This window comes from Eucyclogobius newberryi, unplaced genomic scaffold, assembly GCF_026437365.1.
Source record: "Eucyclogobius newberryi isolate DKJ021-1_F unplaced genomic scaffold, fEucNew1.0.hap1 SCAF_14, whole genome shotgun sequence".
Taxonomy (NCBI): Eukaryota; Metazoa; Chordata; class Actinopteri; order Gobiiformes; family Gobiidae; genus Eucyclogobius; species Eucyclogobius newberryi.
This window is the reverse complement of record NW_027315768.1, coordinates 31,209,276-31,229,396: the sequence shown is the minus strand read 5'-3', so window position 1 is coordinate 31,229,396 and position 20,121 is coordinate 31,209,276. Positions and strand designations below refer to the sequence as shown.

The 20,121-nt window shown below is 42.8% G+C and overlaps 1 protein-coding gene across 1 annotated transcript in view; it reads right to left on the bottom strand.

Moving 5' to 3' along the window:
• Positions 1-20,121, bottom strand: part of LOC140359098 (TBC1 domain family member 8) — a 50,917-nt gene that overhangs the window by 11,539 nt on the left and 19,257 nt on the right. Inside the window, exons 6-11 of the mRNA XM_072443970.1 lie at positions 8,245-8,483; positions 7,130-7,327; positions 5,240-5,386; positions 3,852-4,002; positions 2,270-2,484; positions 1,192-1,309 (exon numbers count right to left, since the gene is read on the bottom strand). Coding sequence (XP_072300071.1) covers positions 1,192-1,309; positions 2,270-2,484; positions 3,852-4,002; positions 5,240-5,386; positions 7,130-7,327; positions 8,245-8,483 — 1,068 coding nt within the window. The remainder of the gene's footprint in view (positions 1-1,191; positions 1,310-2,269; positions 2,485-3,851; positions 4,003-5,239; positions 5,387-7,129; positions 7,328-8,244; positions 8,484-20,121) is intronic.

The following is a 20,121-nucleotide window of genomic DNA, read 5'->3' as shown; positions in this document are numbered from 1 at the left end:
ATGACCCTGAGGTTGAAATAGTCGTTACCTATGACCCTGCGGTTGAAATAGTCGTTACCTATGACCCTGCGGTTGAAATGGTCGTTACCTATGACCCTGAGGTTGAAATGGTCGTTACCTATGACCCTGCGGTTGAAATAGTCGTTACCTATGACCCTGCGGTTGAAATAGTCGTTACCTATGACCCTGCGGTTGAAATGGTCGTTACCTATGACCCTGCGGTTGAAATGGTCGTTACCTATGACCCTGAGGTTGAAATAGTCGTTACCTATGACCCTGCGGTTGAAATAGTCGTTACCTATGACCCTGCGGTTGAAATAGTCGTTACCTATGACCCTGCGGTTGAAATAGTCGTTACCTATGACCCTGCGGTTGAAATGGTCGTTACCTATGACCCTGAGGTTGAAATAGTCGTTACCTATGACCCTGCGGTTGAAATAGTCGTTACCTATGACCCTGCGGTTGAAATAGTCATTACCTATGACCCTGCGGTTGAAATAGTCTTTAGCTATGACCCTGCGGTTGAAATAGTCGTTACCTATGACCCTGCGGTTGAAATAGTCGTTACCTATGACCCTGCGGTTGAAATAGTCGTTAGCTATGACCGTGGATGACCCTGCGGTTGAAATAGTCGTTACCTATGACCCTGCGGTTGAAATAGTAGTTACCTATGACCCTGCGGTTGAAATAGTTGTTAGCTATGACCCTGCGGTTGAAATAGTCGTTAGCTATGACCCTGCGGTTGAAATAGTCGTTAGCTATGACCCTGCGGTTGAAATAGTCGTTACCTATGACCCTGCGGTTTAAATGGTCGTTACCTATGACCCTGCGGTTGAAATAGTCGTTACCTATGACCCTGCGGTTGAAATAGTCGTTACCTATGACCGTGCGGTTGAAATGGTCGGTTGAAATAGTCGTTACCTATGACCCTGCGGTTGAAATAGTCGTTACCTATGACCCTGCGGTTGAAATAGTCGTTACCTATGACCCTGCGGTTGAAATAGTCGTTACCTATGACCCTGCGGTTGAAATAGTCGTTACCTATGACCCTGCGGTTGAAATAGTCTTTACCTATGACCCTGCGGTTGAAATAGTCTTTACCTATGACCCTGCGGTTGAAATAGTCTTTACCTATGACCCTGCGGTTGAAATAGTCGTTACCTATGACCCTGCGGTTGAAATAGTCGTTACCTATGACCCTGCGGTTGAAATAGTCGGGGAGCATCCTCTCGCAGACGCACACCAGGAGCCAGAAGGCCTCCTCCTCTCGGGCGTACAGCAGCAGCACCGACGCCAGGATGTTCATGGACTGGACAAAAACACCACACACACACGATCAGGACATTTCAGCACGTCTACGTCCCTCATGTCTCCAGCTCTACGTATCAAAGCGCCCCCTACAGGTCAGACGACTCACTGAACTAAAATAAAACGCAGTTAAGATACCCTATTTTCTGGACTATAAGTCGCACCAGCCAAAAATGCATAATAGAAAATAAAAAAACATATACAAGTTGCACTCGAGTATGAAATGCTGTTGCAAGTGCGAAAATAACAAATAATATCACATATAAGTCGCTCCGTAGTATAAGTATATAAGTATAAATATAAGTATAAGTCGCACCCCGGCCAAAACTTAAAAAAAAAAGGTGCTACTTATAGTCCGGAAAACACGGTAAATATATTTAGAACTTTGCTAATGATCATAAAAATGTTATCACAGAATAGCAAATGTTTTAAGTTTATAATTTCACATCCTGTTTGTAATTGATCAGAATCAGAATGGGTTTATTGCCATTAAAAAAATAAGAATGAAATAAAAAAAAGGCTGAATGTACACAAATTTACAGTTGAGTTTACATATGCAGTGCAGAAAGTGAACATGCAGTGAGTGATTAAATTATGGTGACTTCACAGGAAATTACCCAGCAAACACTGGGCAAAAACTCATCTAATGTTTGACAAATAAAAATATGTGAGAGCGACTTTATTTTGTTGAATTAATGTTTAGAGAGTCAAAAAAGCAATTTATTTGTGTAAATTATGCATCAAATTCAGGGAGCATCTCTAGTGTGATGTCACTTCCTGTCATTTTCTACAGATTTTTCAACGTTTTCTCCACAAATACTTACTCGATCGGTGTGAAACTATCATGTACAACAGGCATAAATACACTAAATAAAGTCAAAACTAGAACGTTGTAAAAACCTGTCATTATCGCCCAGCCTTAACCGAACATCGCATGAACACCAGGTGGCGTCTTCCGTACCTGGCAGTATCCGATCTTGGGGTTGCGGTGGGCGTAGGCGGTCAGGACCCTCCTCAGCGCCGCAATCCCGGTCGGGTTCTGGAAGGCCGGGTGGTCGGGGAGCGAGCGGTGCAGGTCCCGCTCGATCTCGTCCGTGGCCAACGTGTTTTGGCCCATGGACTTCTGCACCAGCGAGGCGTAGTAGCCCTCGTGGGACTCCAGCTCCGAACAGGCATCTGGAGGACGACACGGGGAGCGGCGGATGGAGAGACCATTTTTAAACTGTTCACGTGCAAATATGACATGACTTAAACGTGATTATGTCAATGCTTTTACAGCAAAAAAACTTTCATTTAATGGAAACCAAGCACAAACTAATCAACTCAGATGTTTGAGCATATGAAAGTCCTCAATTTACGGGAAGTGCAAGAACTAAGAGAACAATTAACCGACTAATCGAAAGAATAATCGCCAAACTAATCGATTAGCAAAATGGCCGTTAGTCGCGGCGCTAAACCAAACGCTGGATGTCAGTTTGGGTGGTAAAGTTTCACTGCTCGTCACAGAGAAGTGAGAGAAGGAAGTGTCACCACAGACGCTAAATCTGTCCAGTCTGTTCTCACACACATTTACCCCACAACGAAACATGAACAAACTGAAAAATGAATAAATAACAACAGTAAAAAGCAAGATAGTGAAGTTGAATAACGATAAATATAATACAGCAATGTCAGAGATGCAAAGATGAATCTGTGTATGAATGATTTATACACAAAACGATGTCTAATATAGAATTATTATAGTTTGTTTGTCCTTTTTTTGCTCTATTTGATATATAATTGCCTCGTTCTTATTCCAAATTCCAGATCGTTGCATCTCAAAGTTGTTTTTTTTATGTTTATGATCCGAAACTGCTCCAACCGCTTCACTGACTTTTTTTTAACAGTCAAGCTGTGACACGCTTGAGTAATTTCCGAACACATTTAAAGTCTGTATGACCCGTCAGACCACACATTTCACTAAAACAAAATCAGATTTCACTAAACATGTTCCCCATTTGTCCCCAGTTTGACCATTTTTGAAAAGTTTATAATTGTACTTCCTGGTTGGACATGCGCAGCAAATATGACATCGGCAGAAGTCATTCACACAACTGTTACCTAGCAACCAGACTGTAAACAAGAGCTACAATCCAAATCAATGACACAACAGTTATAATTTGAAAACAATAATACCATATATCTGCTTTATTTTGTGTAATGATCATTTAAACTGTCAAAATAGTTAAACGTGAACTATCTCTGTGTTTTCAATGGCACGTCGCGCGTTGATGACATCACAGAGGGATTCAGATCTACTTCCTGTACCTTTAACCTCTTATTTTTCTTTCTACAAACTGCAACTTAACGGAAGTAAAACAATGATGAATATTTACCACAGCTTCTTTCCCGACAAACTAAGTCATAATTAGAGAAACAGCAGAACCTTCACAGGGACTTTAACGCTCGACCTCACTGTGTATCGCGTGTACATTTACTTTGCACAGAAGTGGAATCGTTTTGTCGTTTTTCCCGACGCTACGATAAGATCCGGCCTCTCTCACCGGACAGGGTCATCCACAGCTCCCCTCGCAGACCCTCAGGGAGCCCCATGGCCACGAGCCGCTGGATCTTCTCCGTCCTGAACATGTGCACGCCGCGACCGAACTCCGAGAAGTGGTCCTCCCAAAGACGCTCCTTCACCGTCTCCATGCTCTGGGGACGCAACGCAAATACACGGAAACCTTTTTACGACAACAAGGCAAACTCTAATCGAGGTTAAGGGGAAATTATAGGGAATACGATGATCTTCAGACACTATTAAAGCCGTTTTGATCAGAACTGTGCTGAAATGTGGCAGTAAACGTCTTGGTTGAGCTTCAAGTATTGCTCAAAACGTGAATGAGCGGTAAAATGTGCCACTAAAGTACAAAAATATCACTATTACACATATTATTTTATATATCTCCCACCTCTAGGTAAAATCAAATGTATTTATAAAGCTAATTTACTACAATAACCCAAAGATGGATCTCAAAATAAATCATCTAAACCTTCGAAAAGGCCAAGAAATGATTCAACAAAAGGAGGAAAAGAACAGTTTCCATTAAAAGCCAGTATAAAAGGTTAAATAATCTATTCTATTTAGTGGGAGAAGTAAGAGACGCTTCTACACGCTGCGTTCCATTAGCGTCGTAGCATTGAGTTAGCGCTAATGCATTTTCAATGGGGGAGTTAGCGTTGGCTTCCAAACATCATAAACTATTAATTCTGGACAATAATGCACCAAAAACATAGCGGGCCACAAGACATCGACAGTTATTACTCGTTGGCAAATGTAATAAACAATAATGCGTTTGCGCCGTCTACAAACGACAAAATTATGTTTTTATTTGCTGCTCCATCAAAATGAATGAGAGGGAACAAAGACACAAGGCAACACTGTAAAGCTAATAGTGATACAGTGTTTGTTTGTTTGTTTGTTTGTTTAATGCGGCTCGGCGATAAAAAACACATCCCAACCAATCACAGCGAAGATCAAGACGCTCTAGTTTCATCTCAAAATCAATACTTGGGTTTAAAAAGAACCATATTGTACCATTTAAACCAGAATATTGTATTTTTCGAACGATAAAAAGTACACAAACCGGAATCTGAAACCAACGAGTAAACATAAACCAAAAAACGTATAAATATAAAGCTAAAAATTGTAAATTAAAAGTGTTACGGCACAATGCAATGCCGAATCAAACTGAATCTTTGAACAACACACCACAGCACTGACCTCATGAAGCGAAACAAAAATAAAAACATTAAAATGAAGTTAAAGGAGCTGTAAACCTGTTTTACCATCTTAAAAGTGTGAAAAATGACTTTATAAGCACTTTTCCCAACGTTCAGTGACCAGAGCCAACAGATTTGACCCCATCACAAGTCCGAGTGGAGCCTGTACCTTGTTGCCGTTGGTTCCCGGTTGGTTCTGGTGAAACGCCGTCATCAGCGCTTCACTGTTCACCGTGTTCCTCAGCACCTGCTCCTCGATCTCCTCCTCGTCGGACACGCCGGAGTCGTAGTAGAACGTGTAGTACGTCGGGGAGCGCTGAGGAGGAAAGCACTTTAGAGAACGACATTGACGACGCAGACGCTACAGCTGGAGCTCCAATCGAGTCGGACGGTCGTCGATAACCAGGGCGAGGTCGATAAACACCTCCATAACGATATTCAGAGGATATTTTAGCAGTGCATCAAAAAAGGGGCAGGCAAATGTCGAAATATCAATTTTATACAAGGAGTAGGACGTGACAAAATGACACAATGTTGGATTTATACGATATATTTATTCATTTTCAGTCACTTTCTAGAGCCACAGCTACTACACTGGACAAAATGACCATCTTAAATAACATAATGTGTGAATAAATGCTTAAGTTGAGTCATATTTATCGTAATTTGAGTATTTTATTGCCATTTTACAGTCATATTTAAGTTGTTTTGTGTAGTAGCTGCTTTTTTTGCTTATTTTAAGTGAGAAAAAAGCTTGTGTTTTTCTTATTTTAAGTAAACCAAGACATTTTATGCTTGTTTCGTTGGCAAATCTGATTATCAAACAGCCAAAATATACAAAAATCAAGATAAATATGACTAAATTCAAGTTCTTATACACCTATTATCTTAGTGCCCCTCCCCTGGTGAAGTGGTCCCTGCCCTGTGTGGACGGTCCCTCATCTGCCTGAAGAGTGGGTCCAGTTCGCCTCAGTCAGTCCCTCATCTGCCTGAAGAGTGGGTCCAGTTCGCCTCAGTCGGTCCCTCATCTGCCTGAAGAGTGGGTCCAGTTCGCCTCAGTCAGTCCCTCATCTGCCTGAAGAGTGGGTCCAGTTCGCCTCAGTCAGTCCCTCATCTGAAGAGTGGGTCCAGTTCGCCTCAGTCAGTCCCTCATCTGCCTGAAGAGTGGGTCCAGCTCCAGTCTCCTCGTGTCCGTCTGTGAGAGTCGGATCTCTCCTTCACTGGAACTCCTCCAGGTTTCTACACTTTTTTCCCAAAGAGGTTTTTTTGTAGTTTTTCCTGGCCGAGAAGGAGAGTCTAAGGACAGAGGACCCTGGGACATCGTCCCTCGCCACCACAGACATTGTCTGACTTCATCGCCACCACAGACATTGTTGATTCATTTCTCCCTGTGGCCCTCAGAGGCAACTGTTGTTGTGATTTTGGGCCTTACAAAAATAAATTGATTTGATTTGATTGATTTGATTAATGAAGATGGTAATGTTTTCCAGTGTGAAGAGTTCTTGGTCGACTCGCCACCATTTTACTTTATTTTTGTCCCTGAACATGGACTCACCGCGCTCCTCCTGCTGTGCTTCATGTCCCTGAACATGGACTCACCGCGCTCCTCCTGCTGTGCTTCATGTCCCTGAACATGGACTCACCGCGCTCCTCCTGCTGTGCTTCATGTCCCTGAACATGGACTCACCGCGCTCCTCCTGCTGTGCTTCATGTCCCTGAACATGGACTCACCGCGCTCCTCCTGCTGTGCTTCATGTCCCTGAACATGGACTCACCGCGCTCCTCCTGCTGTGCTTCTTGTCCCTGAACATGGACTCACCGCGCTCCTCCTGCTGTGCTTCATGTCCCTGAACATGGACTCACCACGCTCCTCCTTCTTGTCCCTGAACATGGACTCACCGCGCTCCTCCTGCTGTGCTTCATGTCCCTGAACATGGACTCACCACGCTCCTCCTTCTTGTCCCTGAACATGGACTCACCGCGCTCCTCCTGCTGTGCTTCATGTCCCTGAACATGGACTCACCACGCTCCTCCTTCTTGTCCCTGAACATGGACTCACCGCGCTCCTCCTGCTGTGCTTCATGTCCCTGAACATGGACACTTTCCACTGCAGCGCTCGGAGGCGGGCGCTGAGGTTCTCCGTCAGCTCGTCGCGCTCCTGGAGCTCGATGAACTGAAAGGCCTTCTTACTCCGGACACTGACGATCACGGGGTTGGGCAGGACGCCGGTGCTCTCCGCCTTCTCGATCGACAGCACCTGCAACCAGACCACGACAGGGGACGTTAGAGATCGTTTTAACAGTTGTTTTCCTGTCGTTTGGGCCAAATCTAAAGGCAGGTAAAATAACACAGAATCCTAATAACTGAAAATGAAAAGCTTTGTATTTTTTTTTACGTCTCGATTACGATATTCAGAGGATATTATGTAAATTAAAAAAATTGAATTAAAAAAGTAAAACATGTCTTTAAATGTATTAGTTAGTGTTTAATTATGAGAAAAAACAAATAACGGCTGTTTTTCCCTGTTTGCTTTTGAAAAATTATAATTTAAAAAAACAAAACAAAAAAAATTTGTACTGCTCAATTTGGATGTGTTGGAAGCAAAATATAACGATATTAAATACATCAACATATAATATTTTTGAATATATTAAAGCAGTATTATTAATCTTTGTTTAGGTTATGATTACAAATCCAAAACGGATCTAATGTAGACAAGTGGATACATTTAATCATAAAACATTATGAAAACTGGGAGAAAGTACTATGACTAAAACAAGAGCCACGTAAATTGAAGACTGTTACACTTGAAATGTACTATTTCAATGTAGAATTTAATGCTTTTAAGGCCTTATTTGGTGAATGTAATGTAATCAAAAGTAATACTTATTGAAAACTAACTGACCATTAAATGAAAGAAAATGTGTTAAAAAAACTGACATTTGAGTTGTGAATGGTTGAATATTTAATATAACTATAAGTGTTTACTTTTCTTTTCTTTTTTTAACGCAGCTCATTTTGAATTATACAATATGGTAAATAGTATTATTGTGTAGAAAGTTATATTATTTATAGTTATATTATTATTTATCATGGTATTTTCTGTAGCAATAGCAATCAAAATGTGTCATTTCCACTTTCTATCAGGCATCTTTACAGTGCATTATCCCACACCTCCAGCAGGGGCAGTATGAGCGTGCAGTGCCCCTCGTCTCGGCTGCTGAAGCACAGGTACTGGTCCGTGCAGTAGAGCGTCCCGGCCGTGTGGGTCCGAGCGTGGGGCGTCCACACGGAGCACGACGCCACCTCCTGGAGATGCTCCGAGCGGGGCAGACGGAACAGGGCCAGGACGTACTCCCGGAGAGCCTGCTCCTCCAGCACCCTGAGGAGACACCAGAGCGCAGACCCACGAGCTTTGAAAAGGAAACTGTCTTAGGGTAATACACGTACGTCCCTACGGAGGACGGCAAAACCACAAGGGGAGTTTTGTTTGGAAAAATGTGTCATGTCTTTTCACGTTGTCAATGTGCATACCGTATTTTCAGCACTATAAGTTGCACCTTTTTTCATAGTTTTGGCCGCGGTGCGACTCATATGTGATATTATATGTTATTTTCACAAAGGCGACCGCATGTCACGTTGATTATTTTCACACTGACATCCACAAGAGGGCGCTCTAGGCTCTAAGCGACGCAGAAGAAGAATCTGCACTTCCTCTACCTCTGGAGTTTGTGGAGTTGTTTAGAAGTGACACAGAGGAAGAAGAATTCAATGGATTTAGTGATTTAGTGATACATTTCCCCCAAAAATGTGACTAATATAAGTTTTTTTCTTCTCTATTATGCATTTTTTGGCTGGTGCAACTCATGGTCCGGAAAATACAGTATTCTACACAAGGAAATGCTGACTCCAGGAGGTTCAACCACTAACACGAGTTTTGAGACTGTCCTGTTCCTCAGAGACATTGGACTGAGGCGCTGCAAACTCATTTAGACGCTGGCATTTCACTCGACTTCAGAACGATGCACTTGGGCCTCAAAACTCCTGCCGTGGACACAGTAAATGGATACCTATGGAACGTACGTTTGGCGGCAGAAAAAAATAATAAAGGCCATCACAATGAAATGGACGACACAAACTGCACCATCGATCGAAGACTGGACCGATGTAGGAACAAACCAAAGACAAATGGAAATTAAAGCCGCAAGCGGCATCCAACGGCCCTCGCGGGCCGCCGGCCTTCCGACTCTGCTCTCTGCATTTTACAGAGATGGCGCTAACGCAATTGTCTAAGAACTAAGACAGCGACACATTGGACATGTACAATGCTGTGCTTAACCAGTGCAAATTAACACAAATGTCGGTCAAATGTGCAGCTCCAGCGCACAGAGACCGTGACACTTGGAATAAAAATATGGATAACTTTTGATGCTCCGCTTGTGTAGATTATTTTTCCCAAATATGAGCTTGATCGAGCTATTGCCCACAGAGGAGTTCATTAAAGTGTGAAGCATAAATGTGAACATTTCAAGGATTTGGCGTTTTTCCCATTTGTGACAGTATATTTGCAGCTCCACGGCACAGAGACCGTAGCACTTAAAATCAAAATATGGATAACTTTTGATGCCCCATTTGTGTAGATGATTTCCCCAAATATGAGCTTGATCGGGCAATCGGCCTAGGAGGAGTTGGTGAAAGTGTGAAGCGTGAAAATGTGGTCATTTTAGAGATTTCGCTGTTTTCCCATTTCTGACATATATTTGCGGGTCCGCCACACAGAGACCGTAGCACTTAGAATCAAAATATGGATAAGTTTTGATGGCCCGCTTGTGTAGATGATTTTCCCCAAATATGAGCTTGATCGGACAATCGCCCTAGGAGGAGTTTGTTAAAGTGTGAAGTGTAAAAATGTGGTGATTTGAGCGATTCTACGATTTTCCCATAAGGATAACATGGGATGTTTCTGTCAACGCTACGGTTACGCCGTACAAAATATGACTTTGGCTCTCATACTTGTATGATCAGGATGGCAAATTAGAATTTAGTGCAAAATGTCATGTCATTTGGAAAAACTCTATTGTTTATAGGCCACTCTGAAGGCCAAATAGTCAGAATTCTGGGAAACGTTTGCGGCTCCGTCGCACAGAGACCGTAAAAGTTATCCTTAAAATTTGGATAACTTTAGATGCACCACTTGTCTAGAGGACGTACACCGATTTTGAGGTTGGTGGGCAAAACGCACTAGGAGGAGTTCGTTGAAGTGTAAAACATAAAAATGTGGTAATTTGAGAGATTTTGCGGTTTTCCCATAGGGATAACATGGGAGGTTTCTGTCATCGCTACGACTACGCCGTAAAAATTTAGGCATTTTTGTGATTGGCTTTTGTGATCGGGACGGCAAAATAGAATTTTGGGTAAAGTTTAGACAATTTTGGTAAAACTAATTTTTGACCTTCAATGTTAATTTAAAGGTCACTCTGTAGGGGGCGCTATCGCGGCCATTTCAATTTTGTCAGCCTAAACTGGTCCAAACTAGAAAGTTTAACAACTGATTCAAATTTGGTCCTAATCGGACTGGTTTTGATCAAATGGGAGCAATTTTTAGATCTGCAATATTCCAAAATAAGTTGTCCAACTTTGCGGCTGCGCCGCACACAGACCGTTAAAGGTATCTCAAAAAATTGAATAACTTTAGATGCCCCACTTGTCCAGAGGACGTACGCCGATTTTGAAGTCGGTGGGCAAAACGCCCTAGGAGGAGTTCGTCAAAGTTTGACGTGAACAAAATGACTAACACAGCGTATTTTCATTTTCAAAGGAAGATGGCGGCCATAGGGTAAGTCTGGGGGCGTGGCCACAATGATTTTTTTTGTTCGTCCTCACGAGAGGAATGCGTGTCCCGAATTTCGTAGCTTTACGCCAAAGTTGACCTCGGGGCGTCTCCCATAGGCGCAATGTATTTTGACTTTTGTCGGTGGCGCTGTCGCGCCATTTTTTAACGAAAAAAAAAATGGCCCAGAAAAAATCTAATTTTTCGCCGATTCTGAATTTTGGGCAAAGTTTGGTGAGTTTTTGAGCATGTTCAGGGGGTCAAATTAGAGCTCAAAAAGCAGAAGAACAAGAAAAATAAAAATAATTAAAGCCGCAAGCGGCATCCAACGGCCCTCGCGGGCCGCCGGCCTTCCGACTCTGCTCTCTGCATTTTACAGAGATGGCGCTAACGCAATTGTCTAAGAACTAAGACAGCGACACATTGGACATGTACAATGCTGTGCTTAACCAGTGCAAATTAACACAAATGTCGGTCAAATGTGCAGCTCCAGCGCACAGAGACCGTGACACTTGGAATAAAAATATGGATAACTTTTGATGCTCCGCTTGTGTAGATTATTTTTCCCAAATATGAGCTTGATCGAGCTATTGCCCACAGAGGAGTTCATTAAAGTGTGAAGCATAAATGTGAACATTTCAAGGATTTGGCGTTTTTCCCATTTGTGACAGTATATTTGCAGCTCCACGGCACAGAGACCGTAGCACTTAAAATCAAAATATGGATAACTTTTGATGCCCCATTTGTGTAGATGATTTCCCCAAATATGAGTTTGATCGGGCAATCGGCCTAGGAGGAGTTGGTGAAAGTGTGAAGCGTGAAAATGTGGTCATTTTGGAGATTTCGCTGTTTTCCCATTTCTGACATATATTTGCGGGTCCGCCACACAGAGACCGTAGCACTTAGAATCAAAATATGGATAAGTTTTGATGGCCCGCTTGTGTAGATGATTTTCCCCAAATATGAGCTTGATCGGACAATCGCCCTAGGAGGAGTTTGTTAAAGTGTGAAGTGTAAAAATGTGGTGATTTGAGCGATTCTACGATTTTCCCATAAGGATAACATGGGATGTTTCTGTCAACGCTACGGTTACGCCGTACAAAATATGACTTTGGCTCTCATACTTGTATGATCAGGATGGCAAATTAGAATTTAGTGCAAAATGTCATGTCATTTGGAAAAACTCTATTGTTTATAGGCCACTCTGAAGGCCAAATAGTCAGAATTCTGGGAAACGTTTGCGGCTCCGTCGCACAGAGACCGTAAAAGTTATCCTTAAAATTTGGATAACTTTAGATGCACCACTTGTCTAGAGGACGTACACCGATTTTGAGGTTGGTGGGCAAAACGCACTAGGAGGAGTTCGTTGAAGTGTAAAACATAAAAATGTGGTAATTTGAGAGATTTTGCGGTTTTCCCATAGGGATAACATGGGAGGTTTCTGTCATCGCTACGACTACGCCGTAAAAATTTAGGCATTTTTGTGATTGGCTTTTGTGATCGGGACGGCAAAATAGAATTTTGGGTAAAGTTTAGACAATTTTGGTAAAACTAATTTTTGACCTTCAATGTTAATTTAAAGGTCACTCTGTAGGGGGCGCTATCGCGGCCATTTCAATTTTGTCAGCCTAAACTGGTCCAAACTAGAAAGTTTAACAACTGATTCAAATTTGGTCCTAATCGGACTGGTTTTGATCAAATGGGAGCAATTTTTAGATCTGCAATATTCCAAAATAAGTTGTCCAACTTTGCGGCTGCGCCGCACACAGACCGTTAAAGGTATCTCAAAAAATTGAATAACTTTAGATGCCCCACTTGTCCAGAGGACGTACGCCGATTTTGAAGTCGGTGGGCAAAACGCCCTAGGAGGAGTTCGTCAAAGTTTGACGTGAACAAAATGACTAACACAGCGTATTTTCATTTTCAAAGGAAGATGGCGGCCATAGGGTAAGTTTGGGGGCGTGGCCACAATGTTTTTTTTTGTTTATCCTCACGAGAGGAATGCGTGTCCCGAATTTCGTAGCTTTACGCCAAAGTTGACCTCGGGGCGTCTCCCATAGGCGCAATGTATTTTGACTTTTGTCGGTGGCGCTGTCGCGCCATTTTTTAACGAAAAAAAAAATGGCCCAGAAAAAATAAAATTTTTCACCGATTCTGAATTTTGGGCAAAGTTTGGTGAGTTTTTGAGCATGTTCAGGGGGTCAAATTAGAGATCAAAGCGCTGAAGAAGAACAAGAAAAATTAAAGCCGCAAGCGGCATCCAACGGCCCTCGCGGGTCGCCGGCCTTCCGACTCTGCGCTTTCGACTTGATAAAGATGGCGCCCTTATTGTGTGTTGAATAAAAAAAGAACTTGACAGACGGCGACACATTGGACATGGCCAATCCAGTGCAAATGAACACAAGTGTCAGTCAAATTTGCTGCGCCGCCGCACAGAGACCGTAGCACTTGGAATAAAAATATGGATAACTTTTGATGCCGCGCTTGTGTAGATAATTTTTCCCAAAGTAAAGCTTGATCGAGCTATTGCCCACGGAGGAGTTTGTTAAAGTGTGAAGCGTAAATGTGAACATTTCAAGGATTTGGCGTTTTTCCCATTTGTGACAGTATATTTGCAGCTCCACGGCACAGAGACCGTACCACTTAAAATCAAAATATGGATAACTTTTGATGCCCCATTTGTGTAGATGATTTTCCCCAAATATGAGCTTGATCGGGCAATCGGCCTAGGAGGAGTTCGTTAAAGTGTGAAGCGTAAAAATGTGGTGATTTTAGAGATTTCGCTGTTTTCCCATTTCTGACATATATTTGCGGGTCCGCCACACAGAGACCGTAGCACTTAGAATCAAAATATGGGTAAGTTTTGATGCCCCGCTTGTGTAGATGATATTCTCCAAATATGAACTTGATCGGACAATCGCCCTAGGAGGAGTTTGTTAAAGTGTGAAGCGTAAAAATGTGGTGATTTGAGCGATTCTACGATTTTCCCATAAGGATAACATGGGATGTTTCTGTCAACGCTACGGTTACGCCGTACAAAATATGACTTTGGCTCTCATACTTGTATGATCAGGATGGCAAATTAGAATTTCGTTCAAAATATCATGTCATTTGGAAAAACTCTATTGTTTATAGGCCACTCTGAAGGCCAAATAGTCAGAATTCTGGGAAACGTTTGCGGCTCCGTCGCACAAAGACCGTAAAAGTTATCCTTAAAATTTGGATAACTTTAGATACACCACTTGTCTAGAGGACGTACACCGATTTTGAGGTTGGTGGGCAAAACGCACTAGGAGGACTTCGTTAAAGTGTAAAACATAAAAATGTGGTAATTTGAGAGATTTTGTGGTTTTCCCATAGGGATAACATGGGAGGTTTCTGTCATCGCTACGACTACGGCGTAAAAATTTAGGCATTTTTGTGATTGGCTTTTGTGATCGGGACGGCAAAATAGAATTTTGGGTAAAGTTTAGACAATTTTGGTAAAACTAATTTTTGACCTTCAATGTTAATTTAAAGGTCACTCTGTAGGGGGCGCTATCACTGCCATTTCAATTTTGTCAGCCTAAACTGGTCCAAACTAGAAAGTTTAACAACTGATTCAAATTTGGTCCTAATCGGACTGGTTTTGATCAAATGGGAGCAATTTTTAGACCTGCAATATTCCAAAATAAGTTGTCCAACTTTGCGGCTGCGCCGCACACAGACCGTAAAAGGTATCTCAAAAAATTGAATAACTTTAGATGCCCCACTTGTCCAGAGGACGTACGCCGATTTTGAAGTCGGTGGGAAAAACGCCCTAGGAGGAGTTCGTCAAAGTTTGACGTAAACAAAATGGCTAACTCAGCTTGTTTTCATTTTCAAAGGAAGATGGCGGCCATAGGGTAAGTTTGGGGGCGTGGCCACAATGATTTTTTTTGTTTATCCTCACGAGAGGAATGCGTGTCCCGAATTTCGTAGCTTTACGCCAAAGTTGACCACGGGGCGTCTCCCATAGGCGCAATGTATTTTGACTTTTGTCGGTGGCGCTGTCGCGCCATTTTTTAACGAAAAAAAAAATGGCCCAGAAAAAATAAAATTTTTCGCCGATTCTGAATTTTGGGCAAAGTTTGGTGAGTTTTTGAGCATGTTCAGGGGGTCAAATTAGAGATCAAAGCGCTGAAGAAGAACAAGAAAAATAATAATAATAATAATAATAATATTTTTAGCAAAAACAATATAGCCGTTTTTACTATAACAACAAATGATACATCGTTTGAAAGCTCTAAGCCTTCCCGATGCCGCCATGGGGTGGAATCATCATTACGAGCGCTTACGCGCTCGTCACTCCCTATTCCGTCGGGATGCCCCGCCCACTCCCCATAGACTTCCATTGATTTGAGCAGATACAAGCATGGCCCATGCCTGCGGCATGGATTCTCGCGTACGGGACGATGCCAGGAGGGTTTTTGGAGGAATGCAGCGCTTCGCGCTGCTGTTGTCAACAATTAGTGAATGGGCTACGCCCATTCACTAATTGTTGACTATTTCTGTCATAGCAGGAGTAAGTATGCATGATCCATGCCTTCGGCATGGGCTAGTTCACTGTACTTGCCAGGGGCGACGGGGTACAAAACATGCGGGCTGCGCCCGCATGTTTGGTCAGACAGTTGCAACGCTGCCTTCGGCAGCGTTGCGGGAGCAATAGGCCCTCCCCCTGCTGGGGCTCGGGCCTAATAATAATAATAATATTTTTAGCAAAAACAATATAGCCGTTTTTACTATAACAACAAATGATACATCGTTTGAAAGCTCTAAGCCTTCCCGATGCCGCCATGGGGTGGAATTATCATTACGAGCGCTTACGCGCTCGTCACTCCCTATTCCGTCGGGATGCCCCGCCCACTCCCCATAGACTTCCATTGATTTGAGCAGATACAAGCATGGCCCATGCCTGCGGCATGGATTCTCGCATACGGGACGATGCCAGGAGGGTTTTTGGAGGAATGCAGCGCTTCGCGCTGCTGTTGTCAACAATTAGTGAATGGGCTACGCCCATTCACTAATTGTTGACTATTTCTGTCATAGCAGGAGTAAGTATGCATGATCCATGCCTTTGGCATGGGCTAGTTCACTGTACTTGCCAGGGGCGACGGGGTACCAAACATGCGGGCTGCGCCCGCATGTTTGGTCAGACAGTTGCAACGCTGCCTTCGGCAGCGTATCGGGAGCAATAGGCCCTCCCCCTGCTGGGGCTCGGGCCTAATAATAATAATAATATTTTTAGCAAAAACAATATAGCCGTTTTTACTATAACAACAAATGATACATCGTTTGAAAGCTCTAAGCCTTCCCGATGCCGCCATGGGGTGGAATTATCATTACGAGCGCTTACGCGCTCGTCACTCCCTATTCCGTCGGGATGCCCCGCCCACTCCCCATAGACTTCCATTGATTTGAGCAGATACAAGCATGGCCCATGCCTGCGGCATGGATTCTCGCATACGGGACGATGCCAGGAGGGTTTTTGGAGGAATGCAGCGCTTCGCGCTGCTGTTGTCAACAATTAGTGAATGGGCTACGCCCATTCACTAATTGTTGACTATTTCTGTCATAGCAGGAGTAAGTATGCATGATCCATGCCTTCGGCATGGGCTAGTTCACTGTACTTGCCAGGGGCGACGGGGTACCAAACATGCGGGCTGCGCCCGCATGTTTGGTCAGACAGTTGCAACGCTGCCTTCGGCAGCGTTGCGGGAGCAATAGGCCCTCCCCCTGCTGGGGCTCGGGCCTAATAATAATAATAATATTTTTAGCAAAAACAATATAGCCGTTTTTTCTATAACAACAAATTATACATCGTTTGAAAGCTCTAAGCCTTCCCCATGCCGCCATGGGGTGGAATCATCATTACGAGCGCTTACGCGCTCGTCACTCCCTATTTCGTCGGGATGCCCCGCCCACTCCCCATAGACTTCCATTGATTTGAGCAGAAACAAGCATGGCCCATGCCTGCGGCATGGATTCTCGCGTACGGGACGATGCCAGGAGGGTTTTTGGAGGAATGCAGCGCTTCGCGCTGCTGTTGTCAACAATTTGTGAATGGGCTACGCCCATTCACAAATTGTTGACTATTTCTGTCATAGCAGGAGTAAGTATGCATGATCCATGCCTTCGGCATGGGCTAGTTCACTGTACTTGCCAGGGGCGACGGGGCTACGCCCATTCACTAATTGTTGACTATTTCTGTCATAGCAGGAGTAAGTATGCATGATCCATGCCTTCGGCATGGGCTAGTTCACTGTACTTGCCAGGGGCGACGGGGTACCAAACATGCGGGCTGCGCCCGCATGTTTGGTCAGACAGTTGCAACGCTGCCTTCGGCAGCGTTGCGGGAGCAATAGGCCCTCCGCCCTGCTGGGGCTCGGGCCTAATAATATTTTTAGCAAAAACAATATAGCCGTTTCCACTATAACAACAAATTATACATCGTTTGAAAGCTCTAAGCCTTCCCGATGCCGCCATGGGGTGGAATCATCATTACGAGCGCTTACGCGCTTGTCACTCCCTATTCCGTCGGGATGCCCCGCCCACTCCCCATAGACTTCCATTAATTTGAGCAGATACAAGCATGGCCCATGCCTGCGGCATGGATTCTCGCGTACGGGACGATGCCAGGAGGGTTTTTGGAGGAATGCAGCGCTTCGCGCTGCTGTTGTCAACAATTAGTGAATGGGCTACGCCCATTCACTAATTGTTGACTATTTCTGTCATAGCAGGAGTAAGTATGCATGATCCATGCCTTCGGCATGGGCTAGTTCACTGTACTTGCCAGGGGCGACGGGGTACCAAACATGCGGGCTGCGCCCGCATGTTTGGTCAGACAGTTGCAACGCTGCCTTCGGCAGCGTTGCGGGAGCAATAGGCCCTCCGCCCTGCTGGGGCTCGGGCCTAAAAAAGACTCAATCTGATCGACAAATGTGCCAAACTTTGGACTAAACGGCTTTTTTGCATGTCTTTTCTATGTTCTTTTTCTGTTTAATTACATTATAAAAACTGGGGGGAAAAGGAAAGGGAATTGTCACAACCCAAACAAATGCCCAGTTTAGCGTCCGTCGGTCCAAACCTCCTCTTCCTACAGTATTTACCAAAGATCTCATGTTCCTTTGTGCAGAGCTCGTTCACACTTGGAGTAAATCAAACACCATGATCCCAAAACTACAAAGTCTCAGCTTCACAAAGGCTCCAGGCATGTTTTTAATACTCCAAAGAGTTCAGAAAAGAAACATTTTAGTCAGAAACAACCAGACACAGAGAGAACATGGAGAACAGAGGGCCCTTCCCCAGGCTCCTACAGCTCATACAAAGTCAGACTCCAGTACCAGTTGCATGTTCTTATTTACTTTAGCACAACTCCTTTTGGCCTTTTGCCCGTGTTTACCCTTTCCATGTCCTCGATGACTCCTGCAGAAGCTTTACATGCGCTCGACACATTTCTTCTGGAGGTACCGAGACTCCAAAGTACACAGTAATCATGTAGATAAACCTGCCTGAGGACAATTGCAGGGATCCTCCCTGTGGTTTATTCTACAGGCGTTTCTCGCTGCTTGGATTGTGTGCTGTCAGTTGCTCTTTAGACTTTTTGTAACGTCCCAGTGCATCGCAGCACGACAAAGATATAGAAGCGTTATGTCAGGGACCACACAAACTGAAGACAAGGAAAGCAACACATCACAGGGCATTTTAGTGTATTTTAGTGCATATTAGTGTATGTTAGTGCATATTAGTGCATATTAGTGCATATTAGTGTATATTAGGGTATATTAGTGTATATTAGTGCATATTAGTGCATATTAGGTAATATTAGGTAATATTACGGTATATTAGTGTATATTAGTGCATATTAGGTAATATTACGGTATATTAGTGCATATTAGTGTATATTAGGTAATATTAGTACATATTAGGTAATATTACTGTATATTAGTGTATACTAGTGTATACTAGTGGATACTAGTGCATATTCGTGCATATTAGTGTATAATAGTGTATATTAGTGTAATATTAGTGCATATCAGTGTGCATTAGTGCATATTAGTGTATAATAGTGCATAATAGTGCATATTAGTGTATATTAGTGTACATTAGTGCACATTAGTGCATATTAGTGTACATTAGTGTATAATAGTGCATATTAGTGCATATTAGTGCATATTAGTGTAATCTTAGTGCATGTTAGTGTAATATTACTGCATATTAGTGTATAATAGTGTATATTAGTGTAATATTAGTGCATATCAGTGTGCATTAGTGCATATTAGTGTATATTAGTGTACATTAGTGTATATTAGAGTACATTAGTGTATATTAGTGTATAATAGTGCATATTAGTGCATATTAGTGCATATTAGTGTAATCTTAGTGCATGTTAGTGTAATATTACTGCATATTAGTGTATAATAGTGTATATTAGTGTAATATTAGTGCATATCAGTGTGCATTAGTGCATATTAGTGTATAATAGTGCATAATAGTGCATATTAGTGTATATTAGTGTACATTAGTGCACATTAGTGCATATTAGTGTACATTAGTGTATAATAGTGCATATTAGTGCATATTAGTGTAATCTTAGTGCATGTTAGTGTAATATTACTGCATATTAGTGTATAATAGTGTATATTAGTGTAATATTAGTGCATATCAGTGTGCATTAGTGCATATTAGTGTATATTAGTGTACATTAGTGTATATTAGAGTACATTAGTGTATATTAGTGTGCATTAGTGCATATTAGTGTACATTAGTGCATATTAGTGTACATTAGTGTACATTAGTGCACATTAGTGGATATTAGTGCACATTAGTGGATATTAGTGCACATTAGTGGATATTAGTGCACATTAGTGCATATTAGTGCATATTAGTGTACATTAGTGCATATTAGTGTATAATAGTGCATATTAGTGTATATTTGTGTATATTAGTGTACATTCGTGCATATTAGTGTACATTAGTGCATATTAGTGTACACAGTGCTGTCTTTAGAGATGAAATAATTACCCGCAGGTTGTCTTTTGGGGTGTTTTCATCATTTGAGTATGTATCCTTTAAAATGGAGCTAAAACGGTCTCCATCCATTCTCTTCATTGTTTTATACAAGCCTCCCCAGCACTGCCAACGTTTTATTGATGATTTTACTGAGATGCTTTCAGTCATATGCACAGACTTTGATGGTTTGG